At 40.8% G+C, this 21227-nt stretch overlaps 1 protein-coding gene across 4 annotated transcripts in view; it reads left to right on the forward strand.

Annotated features, from left to right (window-relative positions):
• The first annotated feature begins 8 nt into the window (after positions 1-8).
• ADK (adenosine kinase) overlaps positions 9-21227 on the forward strand; it is a 286470-nt gene continuing 265251 nt past the window's right edge. The window contains exons 1-2 of one of the 4 annotated variants that reach the window (XM_068139861.1): positions 9-310; positions 14188-14262. In XM_068139861.1, coding sequence (XP_067995962.1) covers positions 255-310; positions 14188-14262 — 131 coding nt within the window. In that variant the 5' untranslated portion in view covers positions 9-254. Of the gene's footprint in view, positions 311-9315; positions 9442-9774; positions 9864-10623; positions 10677-14187; positions 14263-21227 lie in introns of those variants that run through there. The other 3 variants (XM_068139863.1, XM_068139859.1, XM_068139862.1) reach the window with 3 other exon arrangements.

Raw genomic sequence — 21227 nt, forward strand, 5'->3', positions numbered from 1 at the left:
CCTCGGACAAGGGACAGAGACTGTCTCCAAGAGGTAAAAACATCCGAGCGGGCGCCACGGCAGCGCAACAACTGCGAAAGGTGGCAGGCGGCTCGGCCTTTTCTCCCCTCCCCGTCAGGCACCCGGCACGGCCGCCCGCCCGCCCCACCGTCCCCGCCTTCCACAGTGGCGGTGCCGGCGCGGCCGGCGGGGCGGGACGGGGCTGGTCGGGGTGAGCAGAGCGCGCTGCACGCCGCACGCTGCCCAGCGCGAAGATGGCAGCGGGAGAGCCGCAAGCAAAGAAGCTCAAGCTGGAGCAAAAGCAACTCAGGTAATGGGTGCCAGGGAAGGGCTCTTTTTCACGAAGAACCCCAGGTGGACAGTAGAGGGTCGCCGGGTGCCGCCGGTGCTGCCCGTGGTGGAGGACGAGACACGAGACCACGGTGCGCGGTCAGGGTCTCTCCGGGAGCGTTCCGCTGGGCTGAGCTCGGCCGGGCTGGCTGCGGCGCGGACGGCCCCGTGACGGGTCCGCGCTCCCCTCCCGGCGGCGGAGAGCGCACGTGGAGGCGAGCGATGGGGTCGTCCCGCTACGGTGCTGCGGCGTCCCTGTGCCTGCTTCTCTTGCTGGTGGCCGCTGCGAGAGTACCGGTGTCCGGCATCGGCATTTGCCCAGGGACGCCGCCGGGTTGGGCGCTTCGTAGCCGGGGCCCTCGCGTTGCTTAGGCTTCGAGATCGGTTAGCGCCAAAAAGCTTTTGAGCACCTAGATGAGGTCGTGCGGTGGAAGTGAAAACTGCCTGCAGTTATGCTTCCCGCTACTGAAACACAGCTGGGGCTGTCACTCCTTGTTGTCCGTCTTTGAAACTATACGCTTGAGGGGGACTCTGTCCCCGTCAGACAGGAACTTAATTATCTATAAATACTCCTTAACAGATACATTTTCTGCAGGACACGTGGAATATTTTAAAATGTTTTCATATTGAAATAATCTGTGCCATTTGCTATACTTCCTTATTTGTGTGATCTCTGTAGTATCGCTGACTGAATCCCATGTGATTGACGGCCTGCACAGAAACACGTAATTTATTTTTAAATGTCATAGCAGAAAAATATAAGGTTTCTCAATGTAGGAGGCACGATCAAAATGAGTACTGAGAGAGGTATAGTGGAGCTTCTGTTGGTGCGGTTTCTGATTTGTTTTCTTGGGATTATTCAGACATGAATATAATTGTAGAATAGCTGATCTCCTTCCAGGTATTCAGTATATGAAAACCATTAATTACATAAGGCTTGAGAGGTTCAAAGTTACCTTGGCAATTATAATAACTTGCTCAAATACAGCATAAAAGAGATGAGTTTTAGTACTGAGATGAGAATGGTCCTTTTTGGTCCTAACCTCACTGAATGAATCCTGTTCGTCAAAATCAGGGTGCTTGCTCCTTTGGCAGCTGAGTGACTTTTTAAGTCTAATAGTTGACAAACTCAGCAGCAGATAGTGGAGAAGGAAAAATGTAACTGAGCTCTGAAAGCAAATAAATGACAGGCAACTGTGTAAGGTTGCAATTAAAAAGCATCAGCTATTTACATGGACCTTAAAGCAAGGTAGGCTGAGAAACTGGAAATATCAATTTTTCTTTTTATAAAGTTTATTAGAGAAAACTGCATTTTGCCTGCCTCAAGCCTAAACATGGAAAAAAAATAATCTGAGAACAGTATTGATGTACTGAATTAAAAATGCAAAGGATGTTTACAATGGAATGGAAGGCTATGGTGACATGCTCTGATAACAACTGATGAAACTGAGAATAATGCTTTCCTAAGGTTTAAGATTGGAGTGGTCCATGAGGATCACAGAATCAACCAGATTGATAGCTAAAACATGAGGAATGTTGTTAGAACTTGTTCACTCTAATTCTATTTCAAGTTATTTCACTATGAAGTATAACCTAGACTCCAGGTATGTTTTGTAAAAGGATAAATGCCACAATTAACTGGTGATCAAATAAACTTAATTGTGTTGTGGGCTGCAGGTTGGACTTGTGGAGTGAGGTGGTTGGACTAGATTTGGCAGACCTCTGTGATTGTTTGAACCTAGCTGCAAGAACGTGTTTACCCAAGTGCTGCTGTGGGACTTTGTCCTGTGTTATAAGCCAGCATAGCAGGTAACAGAATGGTCAAGGTTCCTTGACTTTGTATTTGTAGCGAGGTTTGCTTGTTGATGCAAAGCATTGCTACATAAGGTCCAGAAAATGTTGGGAGATAAATAAAATTATTATACCAAGAATTAGTAGAGTATCCCTTGTTCTTGACATTCAGATATGAGGCTTTCCAGCCTTCTCAGAAGATCATGTCGAATAGAATAGAATAGAATAGACCAGGTTGGAAAAGACCTTTGAGATCATCAAGTCCAACCCATCACCCAACACCATCGAATCAACTAAACCATGGCACCAAGTGCCTCGTCCAGTCTCTTCTTAAACACCTCCAGTGATGGTGACTCCACCACGTCCCTGGGCAGCCCATTCCAATGACCAATGACTTCTGTGAGGAAGCCTAAATGGACTTTACAAGGATGGTCTGGTACCTTCCTTGTTCTCCTATATGATAAGAACCAGAATCTTTCTTGTGGCTACTGAAAACTATTTTTGTATTAAAAAATTACATTGAAAATTTTCAATTCCAGTCTGTAATAAAAGCTGTACCTTGTCAACAATAACAAATGTTGCCTTCCCTTACATTTTTTGTAATTTTCTCTCTCAAAATGGCATCAGGAGTGTTTTGTGGATACATACGGGGTTTTTTTAGTCCTTTTTGATCCTTTCAGGCAAAGGAAAGCAAATATTGCTCCCTCATGAGGTAGGCAGTGCTGACCCGATTCAGCTAAAGTTATTTGAAAGCAATATAGGATGGCCAGCTTTTGCCACCCAGTGAGCAGGATACAAAGCCTGAGACCCAAACTAGTGTTCCCAGCAAAACAATGCATTGTGCTGACATTAATCTGCTGGGCAGCAGGTTTTGCATTGTCTTTTTTGACGGGTGCAAGTCCTCACTAAAACCAACGGGCTTTAGGCAAGGCCATTAATGCATGCTGCGTTGTTTCAGGCTCCTGACTGCATCTCTGCTGTGTGAAATAAAATATCATTGTGTTTAAACTGTACTGTTTGAACAGAAAACAGGCTTGCAAAACTGCAAATGGCTTGTTAGTGAGTGGTAGCGTCAGTTTACTAGAAGCATCATGAGGTGTTTCTGTAGTGGAGAACTTACTAAGGATTTGTGTCCTTTTATATTTGGGGTGATTTTTATCTTGGAAGTCTGTGAAAACTGCAACAGGACTTTCATTAACAGACTGATAGAGTTAGGAAAGAATTTGGACATTCTCTCTAGAAATATTTGAGCTTATATGTACATATCTGTATAGAAATATGCATGCATGCAGGAGTAATACATGGACAAACTTGAGAAATCCTCCACTGTCAAGTCCCCCTCTGCTGTATTATGGCCTTCTGGCTATTCTGCAGCTGCTGTATTGATTGAATAGTCATGATGTGGTTGGTTTTTGGGACAAATCAATTTATCTACATGAAGACAACGTAAGCATTGGACAAATACTTTATACTAAAAGTGCAAAGTACAATATTCCTCTTGGATTGCTATTAGACAGTTCTTTGTTTTCAGAATAAATTGTCAAACACTTTGGGTAATTGTTATCAAAATCAGTAATTTGTCATTACTCTTCCACTAAATTTTAGACAGGTTGATAGTGGTGAATATTGTTCATTTCATGTATTTTAAGTTTTCTTCATAAGCTGGCTTTTAATTTAGCTTATTTGTTCATCAGCTCTCTACAAATGAAAGAAGATTCTATATATTTTAAATGAGCTCTAAGAGAGCTTTTAGTTAGAATTTAGTAATTATTTTTTTTTAATTTCACCTCACTCCCCATTTGTATTTATTTCATGGCTTGTTCCTTTCTCATTTTCTGCTTTCTCTGTCTGCAAGTATGAGTAGCTTTAGCCATATGAGTACTCTTGATGGCCTTTTAGTACAAAAATCTGAAACTCAAGCACCATGCAGTGTTTGCTCCCAGAAGAGTAAAAGCAGTACACTTACTTCAGATGTATTAGGCCCCTTAGAAAGCAGACAAACTAATGGGATTGTTTAGCCTGGAGAAGAGGAGGCTCAGGGGTGACCTCATTGCTCTCTATAACTACCTGAAAGGTGGCTGTAGCCAGGGAGGGGTTGGCCTCTTCTCCCAGGCAACCAGCACCAGAACAAGGGGACACAGTCTCAAGGTGCGCCAGGGGAGGTTTAGACTCGAGGTGAGGAGGAAGTTCTTCACCGAGCGAGTCATTCGTCATTGGAACGGGTTGCCCGGGGAGGTGGTTGAGTCATCGTCCCTGGAGGCGTTCAGGAGAAGATTGGACGTGGCACTTGGTGCCATAGTCTAGTCATGGGGTCTGTGTTGATAGGTTGGACTCGATGATCCTCGAGGTCCTTTCCAACCTAAGTTATACTGTGATACTGTGATACTGTAATGGTTTTGAAGAGACTAGTAATAGACTTTGCCAGTTGTGTTTTGTTTAGGACATGACAGCAGCAACCTTCCCTTCAAAGTGTGTTGACAGAAATATATCCAAAACTGTAATGACTTGCAGCCTGGATAGTACCTTGCTCCTAACAGTTCAGGCCTTGTTTCCAGTGTTCGAATGTGTGACTCTCAAATTACTGTTTAGGTGAACATGTGTCTTCACCTGCCCCCGATGTAATCCTGAGGGATTTCTCACTGTGTGTGTCATATTTCCACAGTTTTGTGTTCTTGGATTACAGGGGCTTGTTAGGGTGTTTTCATCCTTCTAATTCAAGTAATTCCTTGCTTTATGAGAAGAAGTGTAGCCTGAGGAAAGAGGAGATCTTGGGAAAGCTCTTTCTGCTTTGGACCATGAGTGTGGGTGGTGTCTTGTTCTTCCATTATTAAAGTTACCTGCAGCCTACCTGGCTGGAAGAGTCATACTGACAAACAGTGATAGTTTAGACATAATAGTCTTTGCAGATACTCTGACTTGGTGTGCTGCTTCCCTGAAGTCAACAGGACTAGTCTTGTCCTGACAGCTGCTTCATTATCTGTGGGAGGGCAGCCAGTGCAAATATACCTATTTCATCATGGATCCTGTAGTTCATCTGAATTTTTCTGAGGTTTGCAAGTTACTTCTTTTTAGCTAATAAAACAGCTTGCATAGAATTACTTCTCTAGTTTGATTTACTGATATTACTTATGAAAAGACAAGGAAGATGCCCAGAAAGTTGTCTGGAGTGAATGTAGAAATAGTTGAATACGGTGTCAGTGCAATAACGTGAAATGCACATTCTGTAGAATGAGACTCTGGTTTACTCTTCTGTTGCTGAGGTATATTTCATGTGGCAATATTTGAAGCAACGTTCTGACTTGTGGTTCAAGGTTGTGATACTGAATTTGAGTAGTTACTTACACAGGCATGGTACACAAACATTTCACAAAACCAGTTTCAGGAGCAGGGAATGGGTTGCTATCTAAAGGTCGTTAATTAGTATTTGCTGGCAATGTTTTAAAAGACCTTACCTTTTTGAAAAATAGTAACTAGAACTTGCAGATACCGTGTTAACACTATGTTTTCTCAAGGCTGCTCATTTTTTATTCACACAAACTGCTTTTAAAATAATTTCAATTTACATACTAATATTATTTATACAATAAATACCAAAGCATTTTGTGTGAAGGAGAGAAGTCCTTGGGTATTACTCAGAATTCAGTGAAGGCAAAGGGATTTCTTTCAATTTTGATCTGTAGTCATTGCTATAATGATTATTTGAGCACAGTTGAAGCTGTTCCGTGCTTGAAGGATATGGTAGATATGGTAACATAAAACTACTCACTGGATTTATGCTACCTTGGGATTTCATTTACAGTGAGAGAGTTATTTATTTATTTCCTTGTATGCTCAGTGCTTCAAAGCAGTTTAGCTGTCTTAAGGACTGGGCTATTTGACTAGAATAAGATGGAAAAAAAAGTACAGGTGTCTGCAGTATCATAGAATCATAAAATGGCTTAGGCTGGAAGGGACATCAGAGATCATCTACTCTAACCTCTCTGTCATTAGCATCCCTGATGAAGACTTAGATTTTAAGATTTCCCTTTGCTTTTACAGCTGTGTGGTTTGGGAAGCTGAATGAAAAGAAGTGGGATGGTAATAATAATAATAATTAATAATAATAATAATCATCATCATCATCATCATCCAAACCTCCTTTGCTGGTAGATCCATACAAGATTAAAGTACATCTTATGTTGAAAAATTAAATTCTTTCTGTAGAAAAGTTCAAAACAACCATTGATCTAATAGAAAATATATGCAAGCTCTGCAAAGTGCTGTTACTGAAAGAGAATTTATAGACTTCCTGCTTGCTAGTCCCATTTTATAATGTCTACTTAGGCTATTATGTAAAAGATCATTCTTCTGTCTTGCCAAGACAGAAGAGTGGGCAGCTTATCTGAGATTAATCTTAGTTTTGTGCTTTGTAGAAATAAAGTGAAATACGGAAATTATTGGAGAACGTTTTGTTTACGTATTGCAAACTAGATGATTTATACCAGATGTGTATGCTGTGAAACATAACACATTAGCTCAAGGCTTGGGCCTAGATTGCCTTTATCTTGTATAGACAAGTTACGAATTTATAAAATGCAAAGTTTGATGGATTACTTTATTAAAGAGCAATTAAAAAAAATCTCATGTGCTTACCTGTTGTTGCATCAGGTAGGGGTGCAGTTCATTCTGAATTCATACCATGCTCCAGCTGCGAATTCTGTATTTCACTCATGAATTTCTGAAGCCAAGACACAGGTAAAAGCACAGGTCAGCTACCCTGGACAAGCAGAGCAAGTTTGGAAAGCGTCAGGGAGGCTGAGCAAACAGCCCAGCATATATGTGATGTGACTGCAAGTATAATTTGTTGCGCAAACATCATAAAGGTAATCTGTGAATGACCATAAGCAATGAATTACCATTTTTGCAGGGATACCTTAGTTGGTGTTACCCATTTATGTGTTGGGACATCTAGAAATTCCCTGGCAAATGATGAAAAAACCTGTGGTAGGTAATGCCTCAAAGATATTAGTGTGGTAGAACCTGTGGGTATGTGATAGTACAAGCAAGATGATCAGGTACTTGGGAATAGTTGGAAGTTCATAAAAGGAGATGTCATACATGCTTTTTCATGAAAAGCTGTTTAATATCTTACAAAAACACTCAATTCTATCTTGTTGAACTAGTAAAAAGTTACAGTTTACGGTACCTCATTTGAACTGTGTATCTTAATACTCATAATATGTAGTTGTATGTAACAAATTACTCTATAGATTATGTTAATGTATTATATCTATTTTTATTTAAATATTATGTGCATGTTAGAGGCATCCAATTATTTATGAAAGAATCTATATTTAAAAGAAAGAAAAAAAAAAAAAGGATTTATTATTTAAAATACAGTGATGGGACCAATAAGACCAAGCTCTGTTACTACTATTGTTACACTTACCTGTGATGGGATTACCCCCCACCCCCTCACCATTTTCAGTTACAAAACAGAGGTTTGGCTGTTAGGTACTGAAATTGTTAAACTAGGAATAATCTGTTGTTCAATGTGGATCAGCAGGTACAGCATTATATATCCAAATACAGTATTTACATGTTGAGTTCAAAATCCTCCATCAGGATTTGAGACCTGATTGTATGGTGTTTTGTAACAGTGAAGGCATGGATGTGTTTCCCACTGACATGCTTAACAAGGACTTTGCAAGTAATTAATTTGAGTGTCCAATTTAGAGAACATAGGGGACTTGTCCTACATCAGGTATATTCCTGTTATCCTCATGTGATGTTGTAGTTCTTGTGTTCATACGTCTGAAATTTTGGCATTGTCTCTTCTGAAGCACCCCAAAATCAGAAATAGCTGAAAAGCTTAGCTTTATTTTTTCTGAGTACAATATACCTATTTTGTAGATGGGAAAGGAAACTAAGGTAAACAACCAATTAGGAATTTGTAAAATTCAAATATTAGAGGTGACACAGCAGTAGTTGACAACATGGGATTTATTTTTGGCAAAAACAACCTCTTCTGACATCAGTTTCATGAATCAGTGTTTCTGGTGTTGGTAAGTTAACAAAATAAGCGCAAGATGTGCGTGAGGTAGCAATAACTGACAACCAAATAAAGATCAAGCGAGTAGGAAGGGTGGGAGTTAGAACCTATCTTTACCGATGCTTCGCCTTTCCTATACGGCCGTTCTGCTTGCGTGCCAAGTGGACAAGAAATAGGTTAGGCAACGAAGGGCAGCCTTTTTATTTTTTTTCCTCTCGCAAACGGGCCCGCATCTCATCTGTGTCTCCACTTTTGCCCTCTGGTAGGTTGGAAAGATAAAGTAACGTCCCGTGGCTGTGTACCACAGGTGGCTCCTAGGCGCTCCGGCAACCCGGGAATAAAACAGATCTCCCTGGATCTGAAGTGAGAGCCCGCCGCCGCCCGGCTGCGCAGGGTCGCGATCTTCGCTGGCACCGGGTGCTGATGCCTGGCGGTGGCGGCTGAGGAGAAACGCTTCCCTGAAGGTCACCCAAGGCAGCGTTAAGGTGTGATCCAACACACAAATAAAAAGAGTGAAAACGCGTTCTTGTCGAGTCTGTAAAAATCGCGTGTCGGGCGGAGGGAGCAGTCAGTGGGCGGGGGGGGGGGGGGGGAGGGGGCCAGCAGGCCGGGAACGGCAGTGGGGCGGGAGGCAGGCGCCCGAGTCGGGAGCGTGGCTGTTGCCCCAGGAGCAGCCCCGGCGGGGGGGCGGTTGGGGTTAGAAGTTCCCACGACCCTGTGACAGCTGAGGGGCAACGATGCCAGGGGTTCTGCTGGCCATCTTTAATGTGGGCAATGCGACTCGAGCTCCGCACTTCTCTGCCTCCAATGAACACTTTTTAAAATCAGCAGTGGCGACTGTAATTGCTTGTTCGGGCTGGGACGGGCAGGCGACAGGAGAAGGAATGCTGGAGGAGTGTGCTCTCTGCCCATACCAAAGATGGCGGCCGGGGAGCTCAGGCCGCCGAGTAGGCGGCGCTGCTTGGTACCGTGCGCTTCTGAACCGGGGCGCGGGGCTAGTCGCCAGCGCGCCGAGGCCCCCGCCTCCCGGGGTTGCCGGCTGCCCGGTGCCCCTCTCCGCCGAGGGCCCGGGCCCGCCTTTGACAGCCGCCTAGCCAATGGCGAGCTGTGCGGGCGGGCGGGGCGGGGTGGTGGCGCGCGGGTGGGTCGACCGAGCAGTGGCCGGTGGCTCAGTCGCGGCTGAGGCGGGCGACTCGGCAGGCGTGACGGGCGCAGCTGCTGGTAACCGATACCGCTACCAGCAGAGCTCTGCCGCGGGCGGTCGGGCTGGGAGCCATGCCCACCCTCAGGTAATGCAAATTCGCCGACGCGGCTCTCGCAGCCCAGCCCCGCGCCCCGAGGGAAGGGGCGGCGAGTCCTGATGCGCTTCTGCCTTGGGAAGCGGGGGCGCCCGGCGCGATATTCCGCTGGAGATCAGGTCTTGCCTCATTCTCCAGCCGTGTAATTAGGCTACGGAGTACCTTCATTCTCTCCTTCTTTTCGTATACCGAGAGTTGGTTTTGCGGCTGCACGCCCCCGCTCCCCACCACCGGGGTGAGGGGGGAGAGGCGTGCAGGTTTCCTCCCGATCCCTCAGGCTGGCGGGGCCCCCCGCGCCCGGGACGCGCGGAGTTTATTTCTGACGGGCAGGTGGGGGCGATGCCAGTCCTCAGCAGCTCGCCCTGGCGAGAGCCCCGAGAAGCGATGTGCTGGGTACAGCTGGGCTTCCAGAGGTGACCCGGGGGGTGGCGGCTGGGGCATGTGTGGGGTTTCGTGCGGCGTCGCTCTGCGGCGATGACACTCCAGACCGCGGCGGGGTCCGCCCGTGGGGGTGGGAGGACGGATGTCGTGGGACTCCGGCAGCCACGTTTGAATATTAAAGCATCGTTGTGTTATGCCATGTCTGGAACCTAGTTTTAAGTGAATCTCAAATCACAAGAAGCAGGATACTGGTAACGGGCAGGGCTCTTAAGAGCCTATCGGGACTGCGGTGGTACCAGTTAATCAGCAATAACTGAAGAATGAGAAACACTTAACATCTAGTAAAAGGAATTATTATGACCAATTTTGCTCCCTACAGCACTTAATCTTGAGGTAGGGTATTATGAAGTGAACTGGTAGCCGTCATCGTGTAGTTATTTTGATCAGTTCTTCAGTTGCTAAAGAAACGCCTAAAATTACAGACTGCAAGTTCAATGGCTGTTGAAGGCAACTCCCATCTCCTCTCTTCATCCTTGTAACTCACTGTATTGATTTTCACAGTTTCTGGCCGAGTACGTACGATAACTTTGAAATTGCAGTAGTGTCTCACCGTTGGAGCTTGTGGAATTAGTGCAGCTGGGGAAGGAGCTGGGTAGTGGTGGAACGGTTGTGTGGGTGTTTGGTTTTTGCTTTTTTTTTTTTTTTTTTCTGCAGCAGCCTTGCTTACGTAAGGTCAAGGCTTTTAGGCTTGGCTTCAAAGTTGGAACCTGTGAATGTGTCACTCTGAAAGGCTATGAAAATTTCATAATGAATGAAGCCTTCTCTGAAGATACTACTCTAAGACAGTATGTAAACATGTAACTCCTTAGCCAAATACTGCCTTTACTCCAGACCTAAGTAGGGAAAGCATGTGAGCAGTCTACAAGCTACCTGTATGTTTAAGGTCTGTGTACTATTTATTTGCTGATGAGTGAAGCAATAGAAATTGTCTGAAGTCTGGAATCATAGGATAATTCTGAGGTGCTTTTAGTGTCAGACAAGTTATGGTTAACAGTGTCTTATCACTCCCTTTCTTGTATGGGTAAAGTGGAATACGAGAAGTTCTTAGCTGAGAGCTTATTCCAATGCTATGAATCTGGTACCATTATTGTTTTAGGTGTACATAAAATTATTTTTGATAAATTCAAATCTTGTGTTAAATGTTTTGTTTTTTTAGTTATGTTCCTTTGAGACCGAAATGGATATGCTCAGAGCAGGCTTAGAACACGCCTTGTTTGGCCTTACTGTTAACAGTGTAAAGAAATCCTGTAGAAATGCAAACATTTTGAATCTTATGCAACCATATCTTGTACTTGCAAATGGAAGACAACATTCAGCAGGTTGTCACACAACTGGCACTCATATCTTATTAAGGCTTTTTGACTGTAAAATGTTTCAGCATAAGAGTTTAATGTTAAGCGGATGTTGTGTGAGGCTGTTACAGAGCAAACAGAAGGCAAAATTTTCAACCTGGCTTTTTAAATGAATTGTTACTGTTACATAGATGAGAATTCTTTTCCAGCAAATCAGCAAGGAAAAAAACACTTTTAAAGAAATAATGTGGGTTTGGTGGTTTGGTTTTTTTTTTTTTCGTGTAAGCTAGACACATCAGTATCCAAAGGCTCAAAATATTCCTGTCTCTGTGCCAGTAACTAATAATACGCTTTCACTGATAATTTTGATGTTGCTCTTTCACTGAAGTGCAGAGCAGCATGAAATAATAACAGTGTGATAGTTTGATACAGTACTGCTCATGTTCAGCAGCCACCTTTAAACAGGACAGTATTTTATAAAATGCCTGCAACACAGAGCATTAGTGATGCATAACCATAGTAATAGACACAGCTTTCCTCATCATTCAGTTACAGTTAATTTTGTGGACTTCTTAAAAATGATTGTAGAGTAGCTCACTATTTATGTGGAATTTTTAAAATTTGGTAGTTTTTTTTTTAGTTTAATTTCATTACTTCTGGAACTTGTGGTGGCTCAGATGTGAAACAGTGGCTATTTGTGAAAATGAATCATCTTGGCAATCTCCAAACAAAATGCCATGATTAGCAGGTGAAGATTTATTTATATTTCATGAATTACATTGCTTCAACGTAAAAAAATTGCAATTCACTCTTCATCTGTGAGGTGTGTGTGTGTTTGAAAAGCAGTCAAGTTCTGCTCTGCTTTTAGGTTGCAAGAAACAAGTATGCTCAAGTTGGGGAGAGTTTGCCCAGAAATTTTAGGGGAGTGTTTCTGAACATACACGTGCTAGTCTGGTGATAGCTACTTTGGCTTTTAAAACTTGGCATCCCAGATGGCACCCTACTACATAGCCTCTGGAATATTTGAATGGGGCTGATTATTAAATACTATGGGAGAAGAAAGGCCTGTGGATGGAACAAGACTTCTTGTCTGATGTAAAGAGCTTCCTGAATTAAGTGGCACTGAAAGTGGTGCTAGTTCCTGCTGCTGCTGCTGCCATACATGAAGTATGTATGCCTGTTATTTGTGTGATAGAGCTTGTGTGGGTGCTTAGCCAGTACAAAGCTGCTCTTGTGCTGTTTCTAGTATACCAACCAGTATGTTCTGCTGCCCCACTGCTTGTTAAATGTTGGTTAGTTTCTATTTTGCTTTTCTGTTGAACAAGGTAACTTCTTCACAGGCAGTGACATCAACATGTCATCTGTATTTCAGAGGGGTTTTGAAGCAGTTTCTTTTTCCTGAATATAGGCATGATGCATGCCTTTTCCTGAAGTGTAGGTGTAAAGTTATTGATGCATAGAAGCTTTGAGAATATGAGAATCAGCTAAACATCAAGTACAGAAGGATACAGTGAGCTGGATTTTTTGGCTCTGTCTTCACAAACTGTCTTGCACTTTTCACTTACAGTGAAATAGGTTGTAAAGGTCTGTCGTTAAAGCTACAAGAAAATTTAGGATACTTAAAGCATGGTTTGCTGTGTCTCAAGATCAAGGTTATTAATCAAGTTTTCCAAGTCTTCATTTCCAGACGTGAGAATTTAGCATTTAATGGAGGCTAACGTGCTATTGTAAATAGGAAGAAGTTTGATTGTGTACTTGCTGCAGGTAGCTTCAAATCTGACAAGTATTTCTCAGCTAGTGGCTTTTTGTAGATGCTGTGAGAGGAAGTGAATGGGTTTCCAACCTCTGTTGGACACAATGAGATAGTTCTGTATCTTCCCCTTTCTGCTTGTTTTATTTATTTTCCTATCCTGTTGAGCAGAAATTAATGAAATCTATTACTTAGTAGACAGATGTTGAGTCTCTAAAACATTTAGCTTGCTCTAGATGGCTCAGAACAATTGAAAACTCACTGGTTTTGAGATTGAGGTGACGCTCTTGCAGCTTTGAATAAATTGCAGATGAACATGAGATATAACTGCAGTGTTAAAGTAGTACTTCTGGGGGGATGGAGAGACAGGGAATGTGATTTCTCTGCAAATACTTGATACAGACACGGCAACAAGGGAGGAGTATGGTCATACTGAAGCCACCTTTGGTGGCTTAGAGTAAGGGTTTGCTGTGCCAGTTGGAGGTGGCAGGTGTTAGCTTAGCAAGGAATGTGATGGGTTTAGATGGAGTTTTAGGCAGCCTTTGAGAACAGCTGCATTCACTCAACACTAGGCTACGTACCTAATCCTTTGGTATTATCACCCAAGTGCATGCTATTCAGGAAAATGTAACACATGGTCTCTGAATTTAAGAAAAGAGTTAAAGCCAGGTCTTTCAGCTGTTGGCAGTATTGGTGATGTCTTAACTGGCATATGTCATGGTAATGGATTTCAAATGGATGAAAAAATACACATGTTCTTAGCAGTAAATGACTATGCTGTTTCAGATAGAGACTATCGATCCTGCACTGTCAGCTTAATTTCATTTTGTTATTGGTTAGTAGCAGAGTAAATTCAGCAACTATGTTTGTTCAGTGTAATTCTTATAACCTGGTCTGATGCTCCCTGTGCTTAAAATTTGATATTCTAAACTGCAATTTTGAAAAGCTATATGAAGCTGTAATTCTTTATCTGAGTGAATGACAGCTTAACAGAATATGTAACTTTATGTACTCTTGACTTCTTACAGTCTGTATGTTGATCAGACATTATTGTAGGATGATCATTCACTCAAATGTAACTCTTTTGTCTATATGCCAGGTCTCCATGTGACTTTTTGCATATCTTTTTGTTCTTGAGTTGTATTCTAGATAAAATTTCCTTTTTAATATCTAATAAAAGAAATGTCTTCAACATATTGTATTAATAGCAATAAACTAACACTGAGCTAACTTGAGAAATTGATTCTCTTACAGTGAAAATGTCCTCTTTGGAATGGGAAATCCTCTGCTTGATATCTGTGCAGTTGTGGACAAAGACTTCCTTGACAAGTGAGTCTTGGATTATTATTTTCTTTTTAATGTCAATTTTGTTTCCTGGATGATGCTTATAAATAAACTACCTGCCTGTGTAATGTTAAATCTGTGCAGATCTTCATAGGATTCTGGCCTTCTTCTGAAGGAAGCCAACATGATAGCATTCATTTGATGGTTCTAGCTATATGAAGGTGGGGGTGTCAATGAAAACATTCAGTGTTTTAATGTGGTTTTAATATTTATTGCTCTCTAACAATTATTTATTGTAGTCTTTCATCCTGTTTTTGCTAGCCTTTAGTCGGAAGCAGTTGTCAATGTCAGTAAGATGTAGGTAGCTTCTGTTTATCTGTGCACTACTTCTGATTTACAGTGCTCTTTCCTTTCTTCTGTGAAGACTTTGGGGCAAATAAGCCATTTCTGTAGCACTCCAAGACAGGTTGTGCAAGTGTACTGTTGTTAAAGTATTCTAATTTATCAGTAAAGAACAGGACCACTTACGTAGTCTGTTATCTTGCTTAAGCCTAGTTGTTAGGCTACCATCCATATAATCATATATCATTGGTTTGCTGCTGTGTGTTACTGTTGACATTAAGCTTACTCATTCTCTGATCAGCTTAGAGATGTGTCAAGAGGTGTGAAATACACTTGCCTTTTTAAATCCTGCGTGAAGTCTCTTTCTTCCAGTAGCTTTCACTTGATTTCAAGCAATGAGTAAGTTGATTTAATATTAGAGTGCTCACAATTCCTTGTTTAATTTTAAAGGTTAGTAATATTTTTCTAGTCATTCTTTTAGTTATGAATATGAATACTGGGTCAAGAATAAATTTCACATCATCAAATAAACTTTAAGTGCAGAGTTTTTATTTGTGAATTTGTACTGCCAGTCACAAATATTTTCATCTGAAGCTTTTAATAATAGCAGCAATAATTTGTTTTGCAACAGTTATTTTATCACTGAAGTTTTATCTAAAGGTGTGTTTAAGTGGGAGCCTGAGTATTACAAGCTGGAGGCAAAAGACAAGAGTGTAATGGAGTCTATCAATCTCAAACATCTGAAATGTGAATACTTAAGACACACACTCCATTTCTGAAGAAGTAAATTATTCTGATGCCTCTGCTGTATGTTTCTTTTGAAATAACTTGAAAACCAGTCTCTGAACAGAAGTAATGCCCCCAGCCCAACAAAGCTCCTTATAAATTGCTGTTCTGAGAGGTGGTGGGATCTGTGTTGCAGCAAGATTTGCACTGTGCTTCTCACTGCACCCCATGTGCTCTGCAGAATCTAATTTAAAAATTAGAAGCTTTATGTACTCAATTTTGAGTCCTGTCAGACAAGTTAAATTATCTCCTGGAACAGCATATGCTCTGTGAGCATATCTTTACTGCCAAAATGCCTTTGTGAAGTATTGCATTACTTAAAGCAATAAGCAACAAGAGTTTCACAGGGAACCTGTTCATAGTGTCATGGCTCTGGTAATAACCTGAAAACTGGGCGGCTTACCTACCTTCTCATGTATCTGATTTTATTTCTAGTGCCTTATTGGTGAGTGTATGTGTAGTAGCCCATTTAACAAAGACCAGCACGTTTCTGCTCTTAAGTCCAACTACCTTTTGCAGTACTTCCTGAAATGGTAATCAAATCCTACACTTCGTCATCTTGTGAAGGGAGATAAATAGCAATCCTACCTGCAGAACAACTAGAATGAAGTTGTCAGTTCAAATGCTGCAGGGAGGTGCAAGAACATTGATACTTCAGGGCTGTGAATCATTTGACAGAGAAATGGTTGATCATATCAGCCTACTCTGTGTTTTCTTGTGAAACAAGGTGTGCATCCATCACAACTACAAAGTGTGAGCTCGTGGTATCTTGGCAGAAATTAACTCTGAAGTCTGTCTCTCACCTCTTCAATTGGAGGGGCCGTCAGACATGCTGAGCTCTGGCTTGAAAAGGTAGTTAAATAAAATGAGGAAGGAGCTTATGTAAACACCCAGTATTTTTTAACTTTTTCACTGTTTCTGTTAGTTTATCTTCCTCTCTTGTATAACTGGTTTTAAGAATAAATACCGTTGTTCAGAATAAAGGACTAGGTGTTGCAAGTTTAATCAGTGCATATTCACAATGAAATGAGAGAATATTAAAATGAATCCTGTAACCAGACTTTTTTTTTTTTTTTTTTTAAATTTCTATTAAGAAAACCTAAATGGAAACAGCATAGGGGTCCTTTTAACAATATTTAAGTAGCCTACAATCCATGCTGTAAATAAACCTGAAAATAAATACATAATGTAGTCCTACCCCTAGGAAAATTAAAACAGCTAGCTGCCTTATAATACTGGTGTGAGTAAACAAGCCATGTTGGAAGGTTGGCTGGGTATTTTGAGTTTGGGTTGTCAGCATATTCCTGTCACCTTTCTTCAGGGTGGCTTTTGATTTAAGCTGGGATCCAAGGTCTTTTGCTCTCTTGACAAGGTTTGGAATGCTTTAAGCCTTTCCTAGACTATTTCTAGGAGAGGTGCTCTGAATTTGTATCAAAACTTCACTGTGCCCATCTGAGCTCTTCAGAAGTGAGGTATGTTTACTAATCTGGATTCCAAATTCCATTGTATATGCTGTCTCCAGACTGATTATTTGATCACCACCATTGTCCAGGAATACAAGTTGCTATTTGATTACTTAGTGGCTTTCAAAGCCTTCTGCTTCTTAGTTTTCCACCCTGCCTTGTCTGTGACACTGTTGTGAACATGAACTATCTGTAAACCACAAAATTAATTTATATTCTTTTTACTTTTCACTGAAACACCTCCCCTCCCCAAGTTTAAAGTAATAGGAGAGGGAGAATGAATGGGGTCTTCAGATTGTTTTGGAGTGGTGTTGATGGTAAATGTATGTGTCAAGAGTTAGGGCAGGGCTGGGCTGGCCACTAAGGAGTGAGACTCTCTATAAACCCTCCCCCTTCCCAAAGGGAAGAGAATGTATTCAACGGAGAGAAACAATGACTTCAATGAAAAACAAAATATCATCACAATGAAGGAAGAAATCCTCTCATTTTGATCTGTAATTTCACAAATAAGTGTATGAATTTCTTGCAGTGTGCTACCAACTTTTCTGCAGCATTGAAAGCATTTAGGTCATTACTGAGATCCCAAGATTCTTGGTTATTCCTACCTTTCCTCACAGCAGAGTTACTGTTGGGAGAAGATGGATTAGCAAAGCACAAACTTTACTCCTAGACAGTGTTAACATCTGGTAAGGTTAAACTTTTATTTTTTGAGGCTGTTTTAGTGTTTGTTGTGATGGAAATTATGAAGCTGTGCATTTTTAATCTTTTTTCTGCTCTTGTGGGAATTTGGATTATAAATTAGGCAAAGGTTTGAGAAGCAGCTGAAATGGAAAACATCTGCCTACTTGCATTAAATTTACATTGTTCTTTGTAGCCGTGTACTTTAGCCATTCTGCTGTGTGTTATTCTCAACATTTTCAGTTCTGTTAACTTTGCTTGAATCTAACTTTCCATAGCCAAAAAATCAAAACACAGCTCATGCAGTTAACTTCAAGTGGCTAAGAGCCTGAATAGCTTTTACACCGTCAAAGGTGATTCTTTGATCCCTGAATTCAGGTTTCAACGTGGTGTTAAGGTTACCATGCAAACCAAGCCATTCTCCAAAAATATGCTGCAGTGAGCTTGAAGACTGAGAATGACCAGGGGTGATTCTGTACTAGGAGGCTGCAGGATCAAAGAATGTGCAAGCTCCAGATACGGACTTTGCTACCATATTTAAGGTGGGAAAACCCCCTGAAAACATGCAGCTTTTTCAGTTTCTCTGATGTCTTTACTTTGACTCCATATGCTTCATCAACCCTCTGAACTTTTGTATTGCTTTGAGTTGGGGATTGTGTTATAAGTCAGTACAATGCTGAATGTGCTAGAAAGTACATAGTATTAACTTTAAAACTTGTTCCTGAGAATGTTACTTAAAAAAAACCTAGTTTTTTTCTTTTTAGAGATAGCTTACTATATTATGTTCCATTGTTTAAATAATCCTTGTGAAGGGTTTCTTTAAGAAGTATCTTCTGTATTGCCTGATTTGGCAGAGAAGCTGAACAGATGAGGATTTTATTATTACTTCATGTATTGGAGTTACATCTGTAGAAGTCAATTTATCTTATCTCAGAGTCTGAACATTGAACATTGTTGAAACTGCTGAGCCAAATTGCATCATCTGACTGCTGCTGAATTATGAAAACTCCTGTGTTTGCTTGAGAAAACTTAGGTAATGATGGCTGTCCTAAAAAGGTCCTCTCAGTACTAATGTCAGAAATACTGCCAAATTTCTAGGCACATCATAATTAGAGCTTTCTACAAGCCTGATAATTTTCCCTAGTGCTTTCAGTTAAACATGCAGCTTAAATGAGTGAAATATTTTAGTTAAGTGCCATTTGCAAAAGGCTATTTGAAAAGTCTACCTATGCAGTGATAGACTTGTGCATGAGGAGTTGTGATGTTTTTGGGGTGTATTGAGCTTAAGCAGTGTTTATAGAGGAACTTTTAACTACTTATTTACCTGTAAAATAGGATGCTAAAGGATAGGATGTATTTTGCTTGTTGTTATGTCTTCTCTTTATTATGTTTTCACTTTCTTAAATGCTCACCTAGTAATAAACTGCAAATTGTGGCATCATAGTTTTTATTTTTGCATTTCTTCAGACAACTTGCTAATTTCATGCATGTCAATAGAACATACCTAGTTCTTGGATGAATTGTTTTCCTCAGAATAACCTTGAGACACCTAATAGACACATAGAAAGACAGAGTATATCTCTATTTTCATTCCACTCCCAAGTAAAAATTTATTCACAAAGTTTAGGCAGCTGCATTACAAGGCAAATGATGAGATACTGATTTCCATTAGCCTCATCAATGCCAGCAAGGAACTTAAGTGGAAGAGCTTGCATGTTTTTCTGGTTTTAAACGGGCAGTAAGATTAAATGAAAAGAACCTTGCTGAGGATGTATTTGATAGAAAAAGATGGGCTTCTTGGTAGAGAACTGGAATAGATCCAAAACTAGATGGTAAAGCTTTTTCTTTGAAAGTAATACTCGCTGATGGTACTGAAAAACTTTTCATCTCAGAGTTTCCTGATTACACAATTATGAGATGGGTTTTTATTCAGCATATACTAGATAAAAATACTGATTCATGTTCTGGGTATGGTTGCAGGCATTCTTTTTAATTACAGGGTAATAACATGAGATTTTAATACTGTTTCCTATTCACATAAGAAATGATAGATTTCCCCTTCCTCCCCTTTAGTTACCGTGCTAATATGGCAAATGGTTTGTGCTCTTGTGAATTAAAGAGTCCAAAAATTAACAATTGTCATGTTATCTGGTTTTTTTACTGTAGGTGCAATAGATTTGTTACCTCTTAGAAAAGATCACCTTTTAATGATATTTTAAAAGGGGTTGGACTACCCTTAAGAATTTTTTTTTAAAAAACAAAGTTTAAAAGCTGAAGTAAATTACAGTGCTTATTACTACTTGCTTTAAAAAAGAAACACATTTCTTTTCCATTTATTTGCCATTTCAGCTTCTTTTCTTCCATTATGTGTAGACAGATGTTCTGTCCTTCCTTTTGAAGTTAAATACTGATTTTTTTTTTTTTTACTTTTTATTAACTTGCTATTTCATCAGGCCATTCCTGAACACTGTGCAAATACCACATCAGTGTTACTGTCAATTGTGGAGTTAGGAGGTGCTTATGCCACTGTTGATCTCTAATACCATTATGCTCTCTCTGTGTCACAGAACCACGTCCAGGCCTGCTCAGTGCTTTGCCTGCACTTGTCCTATTCCTTTCTGGACGTGGACCTGTGGTCTCTGCTGTAGCCACAGGGAGAGGGTGTAGGCAGCCTGTCTTCCTCTTAATTGCTGCTCTTGTTTTCTTGTAGTGAAAGGCTGGAGAAGGGTAAACCAGCTGTTTGAGTGCTGTTTTATGCTATTTTTGTCAGGGCAGAAACACCAGTGCTCCAACTTACTGGAGACTAAATAAGCATTGCAGACTTCAGGATGCCATGAAGCCTACAGTTCCCTAGTAAGTTTATATTGAATGCAGAGCTGGAGACAAAGTCACTTCACAAACCCTTGATTCCTCTCTGTCATAAGAAATTAGACTATTTCATTGAAAGTGCGTGTATTTTGGTAATTGCTGTAGCGAGATTCAATTATGAATTCATGAGTTACTAGTGTAGATATTTGTGCTATATGCCCAGCTATGCCATTACATTCTTCTTTTGACCTGTGCCAAATCTTATAAAACAATGCTATATATTTTAGCACAACTCAAAAAAAAATCCACTAAGAAAAGCTCTTTTTGAACATAAAAATTACTTTTTTAATATTTTTTTAGTTCTATTTGAAACCTGTGAGTTTGTATCTGTCTTCTAATCACTTGAAGACTAGGGAACTAAATATTGGCTGAATATTTCCCCAGCTTACTCCAGTGATTTTTTTTTTTTTTTTTCCTTCTATATTCTTTTTCTCATCATGAAGTGACAGCAGAAATAATTTCATTTCAATGCAAAGAATCTGAGATGCACGACAGAGTGGCAAGGGGAGCGTATGACTGCTTAATACGACGAGCTGTAAAAAGTCAAGAGTAGCAAGAAGTTACAGAAATACAAATACTACTATGGACATTTTTTCAAACCTTATATTGCTGAGGCTATTTATTTCTTTAATGCTGAGGCTGAGTTTTGGTGTTTTGATGCGACAGGAGCTTCCTGCTGGTAGGAAGATAGGCAGTAAAGATCATAGTAAGATGATGCTGTCACGCTAGAGAGGAAATAACATTCATCTTCCTTCATAAGAAGTGAAACTGACCAAATTCAGTGCCTGATTCCAAGTAAAGGTGGCATGCACTCTCAGCTATGAATGTTACTGGAAAACCAAGAATGGTATATGGCAATGCAGAAGTTTTAAT

The sequence above is a fragment of the Melanerpes formicivorus genome, unplaced genomic scaffold, assembly GCF_026170545.1.
Source record: "Melanerpes formicivorus ecotype bairdi unplaced genomic scaffold, bMelFor1.0.p_v2 SCAF_6, whole genome shotgun sequence".
Taxonomy (NCBI): domain Eukaryota; kingdom Metazoa; phylum Chordata; class Aves; order Piciformes; family Picidae; genus Melanerpes; species Melanerpes formicivorus.